The sequence below is a fragment of the Phalacrocorax aristotelis genome, chromosome 1 (genome assembly GCF_949628215.1).
Source record: "Phalacrocorax aristotelis chromosome 1, bGulAri2.1, whole genome shotgun sequence".
Lineage (NCBI taxonomy): Eukaryota > Metazoa > Chordata > Aves > Suliformes > Phalacrocoracidae > Phalacrocorax > Phalacrocorax aristotelis.
The window spans coordinates 89,036,791-89,056,373 of record NC_134276.1 but is presented as its reverse complement, the minus strand read 5'-3'; the positions used below and the strand labels follow the sequence as shown (position 1 = coordinate 89,056,373).

Below are 19,583 nucleotides of genomic sequence, written 5' to 3'. Positions count from 1 at the left end.
TCTGAAAAACAATGTCCTGAAACAAAGCAAAAACCTTCCCAAACTAAAATCAAAACAACAGTAAATAAGTGGTTTAGTCACATAAAAAGTAAAGAAGAGACTGAAAACACCAAAGATGTACAAAACCTAAATTAAAACTTCGCCACCGTTTTTTATAAAAGCAATCATTCTGATCACAGGTCAAGGACAGAATGGCTTGTGAATGATGGCATGGAAACAACATTTTTTGGCTTCCAAGGGAAAATAAACATGAATGTTATGTTATTAAAGGGAGTTCACTAAATTTCCACTTCACAGCTACAACAAAATTGGAATATGAAAATTATTTCAATCCTACAGAGTTTTAAATGAAGTATATCAGATCAGTAACATACATTACTAGGAAACAGAACACCAGTATCTATAAAATAAAAAGCTGACCCAAATAGCCATAGCCAATTATCCTCAAGTTCTGCATGTATTTTAGAGCAATTGAAAGATGACTTCCTCCCAAATGATATCTGAAAAATAGGACAAAACTGTACATAGGTTTACCAGACTCACCTGGTTAGTCTCTTCGAAGAGAACCCATTTTCAAAGGAAAACTAACAGATCTAATTTATCTGGCCTTAACACCTGCTGCAGCACCAAGACTGAAATCACTGGCTGGCCAGATGATCACATATTAACTTCCAAATAGCTAAGATAAAAATACACCATGCTGAAAGGTAAACTGTCCAAGAGGACAGTTCCAACCTTAATAATTCCATGATTCTATGGTTGGACTTGATGATCCTAGAGGTCTCGTCCAACCTTAATAATAATTCTAAGTTCTTACAATTCCTTGAGAATTACTCTGGAAACTAACCTTATTGAACTTTCTCCAATTCACGGTGAGGGTCCAAGAAGGCAGGAGGTAGGAAATTATGTGAATGCAGAAGCCACCATACTATTTTTCAGAGATAATTCATTAACCTTGAAGTCTAAACTTACAAATGAGATTAAGCAGTACGAAATGAATGAACCAAGAAAATGAAATTAAAACAAAATGCCATGAACCTCAGATATGAACTGATGGTTCCAAAATGACAGGAGGACCCTCCACCACTCCCCCAAACCTCAAGATTTCTATCATTCCTTAACTACAAGTTCATGATATGATACAGCTATGAACAGGGCACAGATGACTCAAGAAAGCATCGGCAGAGGTACTTCCAACAAACATACAGATCCAGTGTACAAGACACTGGATACATACCATCTAAAATACCATGTTAATTTCTAGTTTCTCATACTCAAAGATTAATTCAACCTAGAAAAGACTGCACACAAAGGTGCTAAGAGGAAAGATCATGCAGCAAGACCAATTCTTCCTAAAGAAAGCTAAGAGTGCCTCTGCCTTAGTTTAACATAAAATAGAGATGTTACCACTGTTTCCAAAAGCATAGTAGAAAACATCAGGGAAGTGAAATAAACATTTAGTGAATGAACATAAACCAGCCACAAACAACGGCAAAATTATAGTGAATTTTCAGCTGTCATAGAACGAGGGTCTGAAACACATGAAAAGGGGAAGAACTGCCCTCAGGTTTCAAAATGAAGTGTCATGAACTTGCAGATACGGTGGTCTGTAGTAGCAGGGGATTGGATTTGATCACTCATGAAGCCTCTTCTACTCTTATGTCCTTATATTAGGCAAGAAACCTACACACAAAGTGATTTGGTTTCAGCTACAGTAGCATCCACCATATAACATTCCTTCAGTACATCTACAATGTTGTATTAGACTGAGATGGCTATACAGCGTGACCTTCTTCGGACATACTAAGTTATTCTTAAGCGCAAGCATCAGAGTGAGTTCTTTGTCTTAGAGGGATTAGGAAAGGAAATGAGAACCTCCAAACGATGAAACATGAGTACAACAGCCCAAAACCAGACTGTTTGCTTATTTGAGCACTGTTTAGCTAAGCAGTTATGCTGGTTTGATCTTCATATAAGGCTTATTAAAACAATATCTAGAAAGACTGAGTTTTGTTTAATCTCCTTCCATGACCCAGCAACCTAGCTGGTGATGCAGGGTAGGGGTAGGGAAGGCTGTCACAGCAGAGCAGCTATCAGAACAGTAGTTAGTCTCCAGCGGTAGCACTTTTTCTTCACAGGCACCACCAGAACTGCCCAGAGAATGTGGTGGAACTGCTCTCTGCAGACAACGCACTTCAATGGTGGGACTCAAACACAGCTTTATTCAGAATTCCACGTTGGACCAAGCATTAGCCCACCTTCAGAAATATTCTTCTGTCAGCTTGAAAATCACTTAGCTGCACAAAATCTGTGGATCCATTACAGCTTAGAAATGCTTCAGTTCAGAAATGTTATGGTAATTGGAAGAAGAGAAGAAAAAAAAAAATCTTCCTAACATTAGCTTAATCTGTATATTTAAGAGAGCTTTGTAGTCAATTAGCATTGCTGCTTTTCTTGTGCCGTCATTTTCTCCCTGATAAAAAGCGTCTCTTCAGTATTAATAGTTGAACGTAAATTTTAATTGGCTTTTCTTTTAGATATTTTATACATATGTTTTAATTAATCAATTTACTGAAGCTGATGTGTCCTTCACACTTCAAGCAAAGAGATTTCTCTAATGGTGTAACATGCAAAAAAAAGCGCTGTTTCTGAAGCACAGTCGCTTCAAAAGAAGAAAGGAGACATACATATTCTTAAAGTGGTTAACTCCAAAACAACACATTCCTCTTACAGGGGATTCTTAAATTTATACTTCTTTCTATTTTCTGTTTTGTAGTTCAGATTTGAAGAGTATAAATGTGTAGGCCTAGTTTCCACCAGCACACAAGGTGCTATTAGACTCTAGCTAATTAATTACAAATTTAAACTTACCTTTCTCATCTTCAGCAATCACTTTGTCCATTGCATACTCCACATCAAAAATGTATCGGTAAAAGCAGAGCTGAGTGTACAGGGCCTTATCAGAATACTGTAATATAAGAAGACAGTAATTAAAAACCCAACTCAGAAGTGCATCTCTTGCACCCATTTCTGAGTCTACTACCAAAAAGTGATTCTTTCTGGTTTTTTCCTAACAGTTTATATGTACCATTCACATCAGATTTTGGAACTATTTTTGTTATATTGCAAAATCTCTTTACTACATCTCTACACTTTTTCTCAGAATTTACACCAAGCATATATATAAACCATACTAAACTTATCCATTCCTACAGAAACATAAATCACATTTATCCATTCATATAGATACATGTTTCACAATGATGCTTTAGCAACAAAATGAAAGTCATAAGAATGATGGGACAAAGGAATAACTTTAGTACTTCAGTAAATTGTACAATGCCATGATCTCAAAAAAGAAAAAGAATTAATGTATATTTTTGAGAAATACAGGTGTTTGGCTGTATTCCCTTCCTCCCCCCCCACCCCGCCAGCTGTGGTTACATTAATTGTGAACATGCCATTCAAATAAGAACAGGTGCATATACACCTTTACAGCTATGTCATCACCTTGCTCTACACATCTGTGAAAGCTACTGCATGTTAGTAATCACACATTTAGTTCAAAAATCTGCAGGTGTGTACATGTGAAATACGATATTCAATTAAATGCTCTGAATGTCAGCAATGTCAAGCCTCTCTGCTATTCCTCCAGTTCAAAAGTATGTGCCTGGATGCATTCATGTCACTGTTGCCATTCTGTGTACTGGAAGATTGCTTGAATACACATGAGATCCATCTTGCCCACGCTACAACAAAACCCTTTCAAGTTAATCTTCTTGAACTCTTGTTCAATAAAACCACATTCCAGTCCCTGCTGTTTGAGATATTGGAGTTCAAATATTGGCCAACAATGGTTTGAAGAGTTGTGCATTACAAAAATCCTAATTAAGAATGAGATATCTGTAACAGCATCAAACATGGAAGTAGTCTCCATTTTAATACATTTAGTACACATGTAGATATGGACAAACTCTTGAAGATTTTCCTGATGAGCTAGAAACCCAACGTAAAATTGAAACTCAGTATACCACAAGAAATGATCCTGAAAATGCAGTGGAAGAGCAACTGGTAAAGTATTTCTGCTTATTGGAATTCTGTTTTAACTTAGCTTTTCACTCTTCTACCCCATCAAGCCAAGTTTTGTTACTAAATTCAGCTAATTTTACACTTCTACTGACATGTTATAAAGTATCTATAACTATTAAGCAACTCATGTTGAGATATTTGACAACTATTACTACTGCTTAGTTATTTTTTATATATTTTAACAGTATACTTTTTTCTACTTCATGTGAACCTATTTTAAAAAAAGACACACAGAAGCTTATTTTATTCCTTATTAGCTATTCTACGATATGCATCATCATTATACTATTATACACCAGTTATTTTTAGTAAATCCTGATTACTGCTTCCTGAAGAAGAAAAAAGGAGGACGACAGCGATTAAGTTATTTGTTTAGTTTTTTAGATTCAGCTGTAATTGCTGGTACACATCTCCCTGACTGCACACATGAAGCAGGTTGAATAGAACACTGAAATTACCTCCTTCATAATAGTTTGTTTTGATAATGTATTGTGTGTCGAGATGATGAGAAACAGTTGCTGTCAATTTGATTAGCCATTATATTTTTATGTTAATTGCCATTATTGGGTCCATTCTGTTTAGTGTCACCATAGAAGCCATACAATGTTAGCATAAATAACAAATTGGAGTAAATTAGGAAGATATATTTTTGCCAATTCATTTTAATTGCCCCTCAGTCCTTCCGTCGGTTAACGCAGCTGTTGACCCATAATAAGCGCTAGGTCAATATAGCTGCTTGTCAATTCAGAAATGCAAAGTGCTGTGTTGCTGGTAATGGATATACAACAACCTTTGCCAGCCAACTGAAGCAAACGAATGACAACCCACATGAAAGAATAAAGCATCAGCTATAGAGTTTAGTGACCTGATATTAGTAGGCAGGCTAATTGAAAGTCACTGCTTAAATGGGTAAAGAAAATACAAAAATCAGTATGTAAAAATGTATACATGCACACACAGACAGATATATATCTACACACACACAATTTTTTACTGATAATGTGCCAGTATCTCCTTACCTTTAGCTTCCTGCAACATCTTAGAGTTAGTAATTGGTGGAAAACAAAAGGGTTAGAAGATTCTAAGGCAATCAAGAATGAATATTAAGGCATACTTATGAATCCAAGGAAGAGGTACCTCAAATTTAGAAGGACTTTAGGAATTACTTATATCATCACTTCTTATATTTCCTTGATTTCTGATAACCTGTAGGTTCAAAAAAGGGAAAAAAGCCCGATCCCTAAAACTTCAAAGCCAAGTAATATTTTAGTTTTAATGGTGAATGTTTTGCGTAAAGAAAACCTGACACCCCTAACATTATGGTAAGAACTTGGGCTAAATTTGTATCATCATTTTTGCATTCTTTATTCCCATGAAAGACTGAATGGTGAGCACATGAAAATAGAACTCTGTTTTGAAGTCCTTACTTGTTCCATGACATTTGATTTCATTAAGAACTGACTTCAGCAGATAAGTCTGCTTCTTTGATAGTTCCCATTCATGGAAAGACGTCTTTATTCTTCCCATGCAACCAAACTTTTTTTTTAAATTGCATTTAAAATAGCAATAAACAGATGAAGGAACCAAAGGTATATAGTTTGCATTCAATGCAGTTATTCACTCATTTGACGGACAAATTAAGCCTCTAATATAAAAATAACAGATGTAATTAAAAAAAATCCATTGTCCTTGGCCAACAAAATATTAAAGAAATAAGTTTAATAATTGTATAACTATTTCCTGTAGCATCAGGAGGGCAACTGCAAATCTCCAACCTGCCTTCCCAGGAAGAATTTAAGATTACACAAATTACATAACAGGAAACTGATGGTGTCTTCGTAACAGAGCTGGTAAATTACGAACACTAGAAAAGCAGATTTTCCCATGACTAAGCACAAACTAGGGTACAAAACGCTCAGTCGTATAAAGAAAATAACCTTGTTCAGCTACCACACATGCCAGGGAACGCTCACGAGGGCGCACATTAAGAAAGGAGACTTCACAGTTGCAATGCCTTTGTATCTCTGGAGTTCCTGAAGGTCAGCTGTGCCTCCACACACGTCCAAGTTCACCCCGCTGTACTGTACCGAATAGCTTAGTATTTGTCTTGTCCCTACAGCTGCTGGTGTTTGAACAAGACACTTGACTGAAGGGTAGCACCATCTCTTCTCCTGTCTCACAAATGCCTAAAAACTCAGCTCTAGAACAAGGCCCCATTGTGTGCTCACTCTACCTCTCTGGCCCAACAAACCATGATGTGTTTCTCTACATTAAAGTGAAAATTTAAGTAGAGAATGGACCCAACTCTCTAACTCCGTAACAGCGTAGTCAGTGAGTAGGGTTTTTTTCCAGCAGAAGCAGGCACAGGCTCACAACCCTTCCGGCAAGAGCAGAGAAGTGAACTTGGTTTTCTTAATTTTGCACAGAGGGTGGAAAAATTGCTAGTGTCTACCTTTCCTCTTCTTTTTCAGAAATATCAGAGCTCAACTCTCTGAAAGTAAGGGGACATGGTAGATTTAACTATTGACAAGTATCTTCCTACCCTAAACAGAATGCCTGAGAAGAACTTGAGAAGCACTACCTCTCACCAGCTTTTCTGTTATGGAAGGAAGGTTGGTGGCAGCTGCATTTAGGTGTTGAAATTAGAAAGCCCCTCCCTCAGTGCCAGCTGCTTTAAATTACACCCCCAAGGAACTTCAGCATTCTCCTCATTCTCCTCCATCCTGTTAACAGGGTGCCTGAGTGGCTAACACACCAACCTTTAAAATGCATTCAGTATCTAAGGGCAGCATGGTGACCTAGAGAATCCAGGTAAGAAAGGTCCGAGGAAAGGAAAAAGGGAAAAATAAACAGAAGGAAAAGCTGACAGAAATTCACACCAGCAAGGTAGCAGAAGACTGAACTAATTATTCTAGCTCTGATGTTTTGCATACCTAGATACAGTGAAAACTAAATGCCCCTACTTAGATTAATTTTCTTTCAACCATTGTGAGTTCCTGTATTAACCAAAGAAAGATGTGATGGTCAATGCTTTTTATTCCTCTACAGTAGGTTGAAGTCTTTAATTTACTCTTTGGCATCTCCCAAATTCCTATATTTCTCTATAGTCCCACCACACTCATGACCCTTTAAATCTTTTCTACATTCTCATTTTTCTCTTCTCACTTTTCTCACGTGCCTTTTTGCTTTCTTCTGCATGTGACTCCCTCCCATTTCTTCAAGCCCTCTCTGGCGGTATTTTGTGTTGTCATTTATTGTTTTATGTTGTGTCACCGATGGTTTTATGGATGATGAAGGCAACAAGAAACTAAAAAAAAAAAAAACCACACAAAAACCTCCCCCTTCTAGTTTGCTAACTTCCCCTCTGTTAGACTGCTTTGCAAAGGAGATAATTTCCACAGACTACAGAAGTTATTTGTATTACTTCAATTAATTATAATACAAAACAGTGGCACCACTTCATTAATCAGCTGCTTGAGAGAGTTACTTTTGTGAAAAGCCTTTTTGGTAATTTGATTAGAAAGAACGGTGGCTCTCACTACTGTGATATGATTCAGTACGTCCATCAAACAGATCCTTTAGAACTAGTTCTTAATACTTAAAAAACAGGAAAGAAAGAAAAGGAAGTAGAAAAGAAGCGTCTTGGCAGAAAACTCTGTCTCAGACTCTTTCAAGGCTTCGATGTAATGGAGCAAAGCATACAGGAAATACTTCAGTGCTTTGAGAGGCATTTCCTCCCCTCCCCCCCTTAGAAAGATGCAGTAATTAAAACCTAATTATTATCTTCATTTTAAACAAAACCTAAAGTGAATACCAATTAATAACAACATACTAATGAGCATCTGCTGTGATGAAATTGAATATGAATGTGCTGCAAATTTCGGGTAATTTATTTTTTCGGGAAAGTGCCACTGGTCTCAATCTACTGCTCGAATATTGTATAGACTGTACACATTTTCCATCGTGTCTCTTATGTGCAGCAATTTCTATTTGCAAAAAGAGGGCACAGCTCAGCTTTGTGGCTGTTTATATATCCAAATGGTATCCAAGCTACAATGATTTCAAGGCAATAAGCTGAGGCGTAGGACCATGTTTTACACACCTCACATCATCTTTTGTAAAACCAGGGCAGTTGCATTGCATCAGGTTCACACAGTCCCTATTCACCATCAGATTCTGAAGGCAGATGCTCCTGCACAAAAAGAGCTCATGAAGTGTGAATTAATGTTACACTAAATACTCATAATGTGCATACACGTCATGCCAGTGCTGATGTGTACTGAAGTCTGGTCTTCTCATGCATCACAAAACCTAGTTAAAACATAGTGCTGGTCTGTGTAGAATAGGTTGAAATAAGCTGTGCACCTAAAATAACTACTTCACATAAAACAAAAAGGTGAAATAAAAGCACATCTAAACTGCAGCCTTTATGTTTTAGCGTACAAACAGTTTTTGAAAACTTACACCAAATTTCATTAAAAACATGACATGACTGGTCACCATCTTTCCTGACAGCAGAATTGGCTACAAACTAAATGGGGAGGTGCGTGGGGGTGTGTGTGGTTTCCTCCTTAACCCTCCAAACTGTCCACCCCTTCAATCAATATTGTGTTTTGTTTTTTTTTTTTTTTTTTTTTTAAGTGATTATGACTCACAGAGTCCATTAAAGAAGTAAAAGGAAACTGAAACAGATGTGGCAGGATTCGGATATGATGAAATTTTCCCTAGTCCTTTTGTTACCAAGGTCTGTATGATGAAAGAAGATGTTCTTCCACATACATGCAGGGGTCAATGAAAAAAAAGGCACAGCAGAAGACTGGATATTCTTGTGCATTATGAGATTTTTTTTTTTCCCATTAAGCAATGGAAATGACAGGAACTTTTGCTGGTTTAAGTCCTGTTTAGCAATTAGTGATAACACTACAGAGGATCTAATTATAAAAACCAACTCTGGACTACAATGCCAGCAAAAGAACAGAGAGTGGATGAGGAACTGGGTGAAGAACAGATGACGACACTTGCTGACAAGGGACATAGGACTGAGTGAAGGGGTTAACAGAATACCTCCGGGGAGGATCCTGACAATAATATTACTAAACATTTTCATTAAGAAACCCTGGAGAAAAAGTAGCTGGCTATTAACAAGATTTAGGAGACATGAACATGGCAAAATAGAAAAGGAAGGAAATTTAATAAGCAAAATACTTCTAGCCATAACAAAGAATCTGAATGAATTATCTAAAACTGGGGAGAGTCCCAAGCTGGAACTGTTCTGCTTTGAGGATTCATAAGATGACACCACAAGGCATATGGCACAGACACAAGGTGAACAGCAAGTGCTAGCAGACCAGGCAGTACTTACCTGTAGAGCTCTGGAGAAATGGAAGGATAAAGCTGTTGGACCACTAATGGTGGTAGATCGTCTCTACTTAAAGCTGGCAGTGTAAGCAGAGACATGAAAGAAACCCTGTTCTTCCTTGGAGATATGTTGTTTTTTAAATAAAAAGACTGAGTGTCATCTGTGCTTAACAAACAGTTTCTCATTTTAGCGATTCATACACAACCCTCTCCCCTGTTCCTGGTCTTGTGTGTGCTCCACTGCTCATCTGAGCATGTGGTAAACCAAAATCAACTCACTAATCCAGCAAAAATTACTCACCTCTTTTCCAATCTGGCAGTAAAACTAACCCCCAAAATCTAACTGTCTTCCTGCATGGTGAACAGCTGGCACAAGGCAAAACAGCAAACTGCATGGCAGCTGATGTGAATAAACAAAACCAGCTACTGCTAGCAAAGGAAGATGGTATGTTCCCCTGCTTCTAGTTTTGGGTTCAAGCTCTGCCTTGCACCCAGTACTCAAGGCTCATCTGAGCAGCGCAGTAAGACTTGGCAGTGAGAACGTAAGTCTTAACTAAGAATCACCCTTTTCTGGGCTGGGGGAATCACTTGCCTGACATACCCTCAGTATACACCTGTCATTGTGAAGTGTTCTTTACTCTGAAATTTTCAGCACCAAGATGTTTATAACTAATCTTCTATATTACTATTATTTAATACAATTATATGAGACAAGCACATAAAACTTGTAACTGAGTCTTGAAAAAGACCAGGCACTATCTGCTCTGAGGTATCTTTTTTCCTAAGAACATTGTAACAGCTATCAATGACTAATTGTACAGATGTTATATATTGTGTGTGCACATGTGTATACATATATACATGTCTGCACTGCATGTATGCATGCACATATGTATGAACACAGACATTTTAGTGAAAATACAATAGCAAATTATTTAAATTATGATTCTGTTAAGAAATGGGTAACATTGCATTTATTTTCTGCAAAATAATTTACTAATATTTGTGAAAGCCTTTTTTTAACTAAACCTTGATTATCATTCAATAAGCACAAGTACAGCATTTAAAAACTGGTTTATTAGTAAATAAACAACACTATAAACAGGCTAGATGCACAAGCAAATAAGCTTATCTAAATATGTTGTAGATGTAAAAGCATGCATGTGAAAAAAAGTATCACTCACAGGGAGGGAACTAAACATCCAGCTTTGGATTACCGTATTCCTGTTTCTCAAGACTTAGGACTCATTCCCTCAATTCTAGGTTTTAGCAAGAAGAGTAAAGAGTTTGAAAAGCTAGGTTTCTGCCTTCAACTCCTAGTTTCTCAGTTTTTAATGAACTATTCTTTGAGCTCAAGTAGTTAAATAATCTGAAGCAAGGAATATATCCTGCTGCAGAGGACGTTATTTTGCCTAAAGCAAAGCTGGCATTTCAGTAAATTCTGAGAGACTTGAAGTCAATGTTCCTTCTTGTTTACCTTGATTTTTCTTAAAAGTTAAGATAATAAGGAAACTAAACTGAGATATGAAAATGCTTCAGCTACTCATCATGCACCCTGAAACTTTTTACTATTAGAAGATCAGAATTGTTAAAGATGGACTGAAGTCCCCACCACTGAGGTACCAACAATATAAACAAGCAACTCCTGAAACTTCTCAGACTGTGCAAGATTACTGCTTCAGCTGGGAAGGCAAACAGTACATTTTATTTAACTTGCTTAACTTATTCTGGAGCCAGGAGGTACACGGGTGTCTCCTCTGTTAAATAAGATCTTTCTTCCTCTGTTTTGGTTAGATGAACTGTCCCCAACAGGTTATAGTAGCACCTATCTATCTGTAGCAGTGTATATGATCAGCTTTATCAATGCAAGTCTTCATCTCAGGTCTCTGAAGGGAGCTCTCTCAGACTTCAGTATGATAGAATGGCTTTCTACTAAACGCTAAAGAAAAGTCATGTTATGCAGATGACAAAGCAAAGTACAGCATCTTTTCTGTGGGTGGCACCGAAATGTTAAGATCAGTTGTGTACAAATGCACATCTCAATGACTTATAAGGCAACTTTATCTACTACTCTAGGGTTGAAATCAAGGGCAGCACTTTACGTACCAGACACAACTCCACTAGCTTAGTATGATGCCATCTGCTCCTTCCATAAACAGTCAATGTTATGCAGGATTTATCACCATATGCTTTCCTTTCTGGGCAAAACACAGGTTATTTTCAATTTCCTTCTCCATAACTCCGAATGGATTCTTCAGCACTGAAAGTGGCATTGGCATCAGCACATACACTAATTTTGATGCATTTTATTCTTTAATGCCGTCTTCTCTATATACATTTCTGGCATTGTCTACTAGGGGTCTGGGTGAAACAGGTTTCACCAGACAATGCATGTTTAAAACTGATTGTTATTGATGTCACTTTTGTAGACTGCTTTGAAAAAAAATGAGAAATTTTGTTCTATATCCTTCAATTGGCAAGTCCAAACAGGAAGAGAGAAAGACACCAACCCTGAGATTATCCACAAAGAAAAGGAACTAGTCCACCTAAGAACAGGCAAAAATTAAAAACTTTAGGTGTTCATTTTGTCAGCTGCTCTAAGGTCTATAGTGTGTATGTGTGTGTGCTCCAGGAGAAAAAGTGTACATCAGCCCTTACACACCACACACCCCGCACAGCGCATTTTCATTCAAGAGGTGCTGAATATACAACAGTCTGGAGGGTTATTCTGAAGATTCTCAAAAGCTTCAAAAATTGTTCGAACAATTATACTGAAGCAACTGAGTAACACATGAAAAAGTAAACACACTTAAAAATTAAAAAATCATCCTCTAATAACATGATGTGAATGACCTAGAACACCTATTCATTTTCATGGGACACCCCAAAACACACAGCTAAACTGTAATCAGTTATATAGTTGTGACAGAGACAGCTCTCTAGCTCATTAATAACCGTAATATGTGTAGTCCTTTTATTGTCATAGTTTATTGTTTCAGGTGTGGATACGAGGGACTACGTGTTATCTTCCAAAGATGCCTCCCATGTAATACAGGGTTTTGTTTTGTTTTTTTTTTTTTTTTTTTTTTTTAAAAAAAGCCACCAACACACAAAAAAACCCAGAAATGCCCATCACCATGATTTACTGTAACTAGACCCTCATAATATGAGCAGTAGAACTTTCTATATGTAGTTCATTAATGTTAATGATTCTGTGTTTAATAATCACAGCCCTGGAAATGATCAGCTGGCGACTTGACACAGGGTAGGGATGGAGCATAAGAGTGAAGCTGCCATTTTTCCAGTTTCCCTGCTTATTATTTGAATGGTGTCTCCTTGTTTCTCACAAGTGCAAGGAGTCCAAGCTGATTATTACTGAGTTATCGTCACACAAATAAAACTATCAGATTATTATTAAAATTCTTCCTTGCACTGTTGGTTCCTAACCACAGATATTTAGACAAAGACCACAGAAATAAGTTTTACACAAAGCATATGAAGAATGGATACTTCCAAGCAAGGCATCCCCACTAAAGGAAAACTGTTTGTCTGCAAACTGTTAAACCACCCCCTCCTTGTATTCTTAATATAGACTACCTTAAATAATCATCTTCAATGGATTAAATCATAATGTTTCCACAACTGAGAGAGATTGGTGACAAACAATAACTGAGTTCTCTAATGGGAAACCCTCTCAAAGTGATTATTTTTACATGTAGCTGAAAGAAATATTGGTTTAAATAAAAATAGTAGGTTCCTTGTTGCTGGAGAAAAGCAAAATGCGTTGAACCATGGTAGCAACCTATGCAATAATTAGCTACCATTGAAAGAGCTCCAATTACCAAATAAGCAAAATGGTTACTGGAGTATTTTTCATCATGGAGAGTATTACTCTGGCAAGTTATGGCTCTGATAGAGATGAGAGAAACCCTGAACACAAAAAACTCTAGTGAACCCAGTTAAAAATGTGAAATGGTACACATTCACAAAAGTGACAACAAGTGACCTTTCCATAGCTCCAGTCTCTAACAGAAAAGGAACTGTTGGTATTTAAGCATTAGACAAGGACAGAGAAGACCTGTTTACCACCTCTGTTTCTGCAGAGCTGCATACCCTTAGGCAAATCTCTAGGCCTTCTGGTAACTTCAGCTCCCCTTCTGTAAAGTTAGGGCATCTGAAAACAGTGTTGGGTGTTAATAAAAAATTACTAAAGCAGTGAGGCATTAAATACTCAGGCATCATCTATTACAAAACCAAAACAAACAAAACAAAAAACACCACCAAAAAACCCACCAAACAAACAAAACACTACAAAGCTCTTCTAAAGACTAGCCCTCCCTTAGGGGCCAGAATTCAGTTTGGGTTGGTTGTTTTGTTTTTTTTTTTTTTGCCTTGGACGTACACTTCCATCTGGGCAGAACCATCTGGTTGTGTTAGGAATTTTGAGTGTTCATGTTCAACAAGTGAAGAAATCGTAAATTTAACCTTTCAAACTTTACACCAGACTCTTAAAAATAATACATACAAACTGCATGCTGGTTTTTTGCCCTGGCACAAAAACACTAAAGCAGGTCAGGTGTTTCTTTAGAAATTAAATGTTATTTTACCAAATACAACAGAAAAGACAAAAAGTAATTTGTGAGGTTCCAAGCTGGCAAAGCAAGAGATCTTGTGATAACAGGTCTTCCAGACAAAAGTCTGCAGGAAGCTCAGAAGCAGCGTCTAAGTGACAGCAAGCCTCACAGGGAAACCATGCACCTACTTTGCCACATTTCTGAGTAAGTTCTGGAGGGTAGGCTGGAAGAATATGGTGTAGTTATTAATAGCATTAATACCTCCAAGTGCAAGGGATATTTTGTCTCTAGGACAAAAGCAAAGCAGCTGGTTCTAACAGGAAGACACGGAAAAGCCTTCCTTAACAGCAATCTGCTGGTCAGAGCAACATTCGGTTCACTTCAGTTTTTATAAATTCCTTTTAAAAATAATTTTCTCACTTTTGTCGCAGAGTAGCAGTCTAACAATTTGTAACTAGTCACTTTTCATTAGAAAGACACTTAACTTTTCTGATGATAGGACTGAAAATTTTCCTGATAAGTTCAGTGTTTCTGATATGAAATTAGATCAGATGCTTCAAATACTAGCCTTGGTGTCCCCCAAGGGAAGTTAAAATGTGTAATCAATGAATATAACATTTACTGTTCTGAACTTGAGATACCTTAATGAGAAGTACAATGATACAAGACAAACCATCTTACCATAAACAAATAGTCCTAAAAGTTAACAAGCCTTACCAGAAACATTTCCCTCCCTTCTAGTGATCACGCAGAACATATGGGTACTGCAGTATAAAGCTACACAAACTTTCAAGCTATGCACTTGTGTATGTTTCAAAGGTGGGAATCCGTTTAGCAGATAAACTGAGAAACAAGAGAGCATTGCCTCCAAGGGTAGAAAGGGAAAGAGCTTCCTCAAAAGACTTCTTCCCCTCTTCTGTACGCCAGTGACTGCAGGTACAGCAATGCCACAAAAAGACAACCCGTAACAACAGGAAGGAGGGGGACAGAGAATTTCTGTAATGGGACAGACATTTCAGAAACTTTTCAGCTAGAACTACTGCCGTCTGAACTTGAACTTCAGCCAGATGGTTCCTGATCATGGCACAATGCTTGTAAAAACATTTGATCAAACTGGACAGGTCAGATAAAACTGTGGTATTGCTCTCAAAAGTACTAGCTTCTATTCAAAGAGGTGAACTTCACCAGATGTAACACTCCTAATAGAAGGATCTGATGTCTACAAGAATTGTGTCTACAGTGTCAAACACTGTAGACTTTGTCATATATTGCCAACACTGGCATTAGAGTAAAATTACATGCGCACCCATAAAAAGTAGCCCAATCACAAGAAGAATGCACATTAAGTTTTCTAGTAACTTGAAAAAAAAAATTATTTGCAAAGACTCGCTTCTCCTCCTTCTCTAAATAACTTACCTGTGCTTACAACCTCCACTAATTGAATTTCATCCTCTTCCTGAGGAACCACATTATTTTTCATCAGATACCAAATAGACCCATCCCGAACTGCACAATGACATTCTCTGCATCAAACCTCTCCTTGAATACACAATTTTAGATGCCAGCCAAATCTACCTCTTGAAGGAATAAAAGTAGAGAAGGAAGCTAGGTTTCAGTAACCAAAAAAAGCAGCTAAGCAGCTTTTTGTACCTGTTGTGATACGTAGTTTAGAGAAATTCAGAACTGATCTGACCAAGTAAAACCATTAGTAGGCACAACGCTGGCTTTCCGTGGAGCTCCTCCTTCCCAACAGTTCTTAGTGGGTTGATGCTGTGGCAAGGACCCACCAGTGAACTTGAGTTACTGTCATCACAGTACTCCAGCAGAAAGTGAGCCCTTGAACAACAGTGGATTAAGAGCTACTGGTAATCAGATTTCTCAAAGTCTAACAAAATATAAGTAGTTTTGGCCATTTCACCCTCAAATCCATCTCCAACCCTTCCCCCATTAAAAAACAAAAGTTGCTTATGTAGACTGTATGACAAGCTTGTAGGAAGCTAAACATAATAAATCTTAATTATTAATGATTTATGTTCCCTTTAAGACATCTAATTTGCTAAGCTAATAAAGTTGTATTTCTGGGATTTAAAAGACAGCAAACACAAAAAAGAAACCTGAAATTTAGGACCAGGGAAAATACTCACACATATATACAATAAAAATGTCAATCATGTAATCTTAAATAAGTAAGACTGGGAAAAAAAATGACCTTATCCTTTACAGTATCATAGAGCACCCCAGTGCCCAAATTATAGGGAATAAAAAGATGAACAAGAAAGAAGACATTTCATCTGAGTACAGAAAGAATAGGCTGCCCAGAGCAGCTGCTCTTAGCGGGTTTAGGAAAATGTAGCTCTCAAAAGTTTCTGGCCTAGGAAAAGCTGGATTGGCTAATTAGCCATCTTTTTAAGCTAGACAGGACAGCAAGAGCACCTAATGAAATGTACTTACTGCAAAATACAATGTCAATAATCACCATTATTGTTTTATACTCTTTTAACTTCTTCCTTTAAAAATTATGCTTTTAACGTTGTTATTCTTAAATCTTATATAATTAAAAAGCTCATTCCAATTCTGCACGGCAAGGCACCTAATTTCCACAGGTATGGCAACCCTGACAAGCCTGCTCATGTAGAGGCCAGGTCCACAACACACATCAAGGTAGCCAAGAGTGTGCTGGAATCAAAGGCTTCCAAGGGAATTCTTAGAAATACTACCGTTTGCCTTCTGCTCGCCACAAGGAACCTCTTTAGGATTTTCCACCTTTCTGATAAATCCAAGACTCTTGCTAGTAAGGCTGCACACACATCAAGCTCAATACAGCCAAATACAGCCAGCTGGGAAAGCTTAGTATTTCCCTTTTCCTTACAGCTTTTACAAAGACACATTTTTCTTCACTGTTTTTCCCTTACAACCTTTCATCTTTTATTTACCATATTTATATATCCCACTCAATTTTATCTTCACTCCACGATATAAGTCTGCAATGGAAATTGTCTGTTGAAAGGATGTAATCTTTAATACGTTATTTCTTCACAAGGCTTCAAGATTATACTATCTACATTAGGTCATCATTAACATCTTGTAAGGTGATGCAATGGATGTGTTCAGTCAAGAAATGCCAATTCTTTTGTTAAGGTTTACACAACTACAAGGGAACACTACAAGTTCAAAAATTTTTTTTTTTTGCTCAAAGTTGAAGGAGGTGTGGATTTTAAAAAAATATTTGTGTAGCCAATGATCAATAACTTCGAACATACAGTACAGCTAACCAGAGGAGCTGTCTCAAGCAGAAAATTCATTTTTACCACAGCTAGCTCATTGTTTGGAGCTTCTATATATTTCTGCAATTGGGATGAGGAATGAGGCTGAATGCTGACTGGAAGACATAAATTAGGTTAGATAACAACAACCTAGTGTGGCAGCAGGAAAGCAGCCAAACCTCATACTATTTATTATCCCTGCCAAAAGACTGTTTTGTTAGGTGAGGATTTTTGAGTGGTTTTCAGCAAGGGGAAGAGCACGCTAGCCTTCCCATCCTTATCAGGCAGTAATCCTCTACATTATGGGCTAGCTGGAACCTCTGAGCTGTCTTAACAAGATCACCCATGCTAAAATTTAGCCAGCAGGATTAGGGCATTGATGAACAATAAAACAAAAATCTGAGAAAAGGGCACCATTTTCTCATCCATGTGGAAGCACAGAAAGCTATTCTTTACCATTTCTGCTCCTTGGGTTTTCAGAAGCATGACATTCAACAGATCATCTAGATGATGAGACCCAAGTAACCAAATGCATATATGCCTCTTCAAGCAAAAAGTTTAACAACTACTGTGAATCCATCCAGCTCACGAAAAACAGACTTTCTATGTTCTACACGGCAGAACCTACGGAGCCAGAAAGCATTTTCCCTACATATCTCATCACAGGGTTATAAAAAAAAAAAAAACAACTTGGAAGTAGTTTTTGCAGGGTTGTGCAAAGTCTCAAAAGGAGTTTAAGATTTATGAGACAGAACACAAATATTTCAGTTTTGTCCAGCACCAGGTGATTAAACAAGACAACCCATTCTTCAAGTCAAATTATACTGAAAATTTCACAGAGCACCATAACTGTATCAACATACCCTGTTCAATGCTTTTCCACAAAGAAAAAAATAGGACTGACAAACCCCTCATACATGATGAAATCCATTATCATTACCATTTAGCTCCTTGAACGTAGCTTTAACAAATACAGAAGCTATGAAGCAGCAACTTTCCCCACTTTCTTATGCTCTAGAAGGGAATGTCATTAACCGTACCATCAAACTATCAAGAAATCCAAAATGGTGGCAAATTAATTCCTTCATGCTTCATGAAATGCTGTCCCATGTAAGAACCAACTCTGTAGGAACTATTCTTATTAGAAGTTAATTCTTCCCTAAGAGCCCTTCTCTGCTTGTTCTACAGTTGTCCAGTCTTGCAATTACAGTTGGTTTCTGCACAAGAGATCTACCAAAAGCACAAAGTGATTCTGGAGAGTCTTCCTCATGCTGGACCCGTCTCCAGAAGTGAATGAAGTGTTGTCTTTGAGATGAGATGAAGGTGACACATGGCCATTAAAGGCCCTGTGGCACCTTTTGTTAAGTTCTCGTGATTTATCCTAAGCGTCTTGGCCAAATTAACTCTACTAGACCACAGTTTGCTCAAATGCCTCAAGCTCCCTTTGCGGCTTCGTTTGACACAGTATTCTTCAGGTCTTGCTCTTAGCTGCCGTGCAATGTTTCTCTAGGTTGTTAAACAGTTGCCGTGTTCAATTCTTGAGGTAGTGCACTACAGTGATAAAGTAAGTGAACCTATATATAGTTTGTAAATCCATTTGTTATGCCTAAAGTACTTTGAGATCTAGAATGTGCAAGAATGCACATATATTAAGCTTTTTAAACTCTAAAAAGGGGGGCTGCCGTAACTGGCAGGATCCACGTTCAGTCACTTTGTACTTAACGGTTTGAAAAAAATTACATGCAAATTATTTAGAATTTCATTCCACTTTTCAAAGCATGAAGTTAAATGTTCCCATTTCTAAAAATAATAATAAAAATCAATAACTATTATTCAGTATTCATTTGATATTCCACAATGGACCACTGTGAATTTGAACTCCAGGAAAGGTTGCTGTTTCAAGCCTCTGAAGGGTTATTATATAAAGCATAGAGAAATAATAATTTTAAAACATGCTTTAAAAAAAGCCGAAAACATACTTTCTTTTGAATTATAACTAAAGATGAGGAGAGACAGAAGTGAATTAATTAGAATTGCTAGCTTACAGTAATAATGGCACTGATAACAAGACAGATACAGACTGGGTCTTGCTAGAACAGGTAATAGATGCAGGAAAGACTATCCATTAATACCGTGGGCTCAAAGCAACACGCCTCACTTTTAGGAAACATACCAGCAGAAATAACTAGTGTATTATCCTGTGGTTGCTTAGAGATGACTTAACGAGTTCCTGAGAACAGGCCATTAGCTAGCATTTGCTTTTGCTATTAAAGCTGGATACTGTTTTCACCCCTTCTCT

The 19,583-nt window shown here is 37.4% G+C and overlaps 1 protein-coding gene across 1 annotated transcript in view; it reads right to left on the bottom strand.

The window, feature by feature from the left end:
• POLA1 (DNA polymerase alpha 1, catalytic subunit) overlaps window positions 1-19,583 on the bottom strand; it is a 205,300-nt gene that overhangs the window by 42,858 nt on the left and 142,859 nt on the right. Inside the window, exon 36 of the mRNA XM_075097393.1 lies at window positions 2,872-2,968. Coding sequence (XP_074953494.1) covers window positions 2,872-2,968 — 97 coding nt within the window. The remainder of the gene's footprint in view (window positions 1-2,871; window positions 2,969-19,583) is intronic.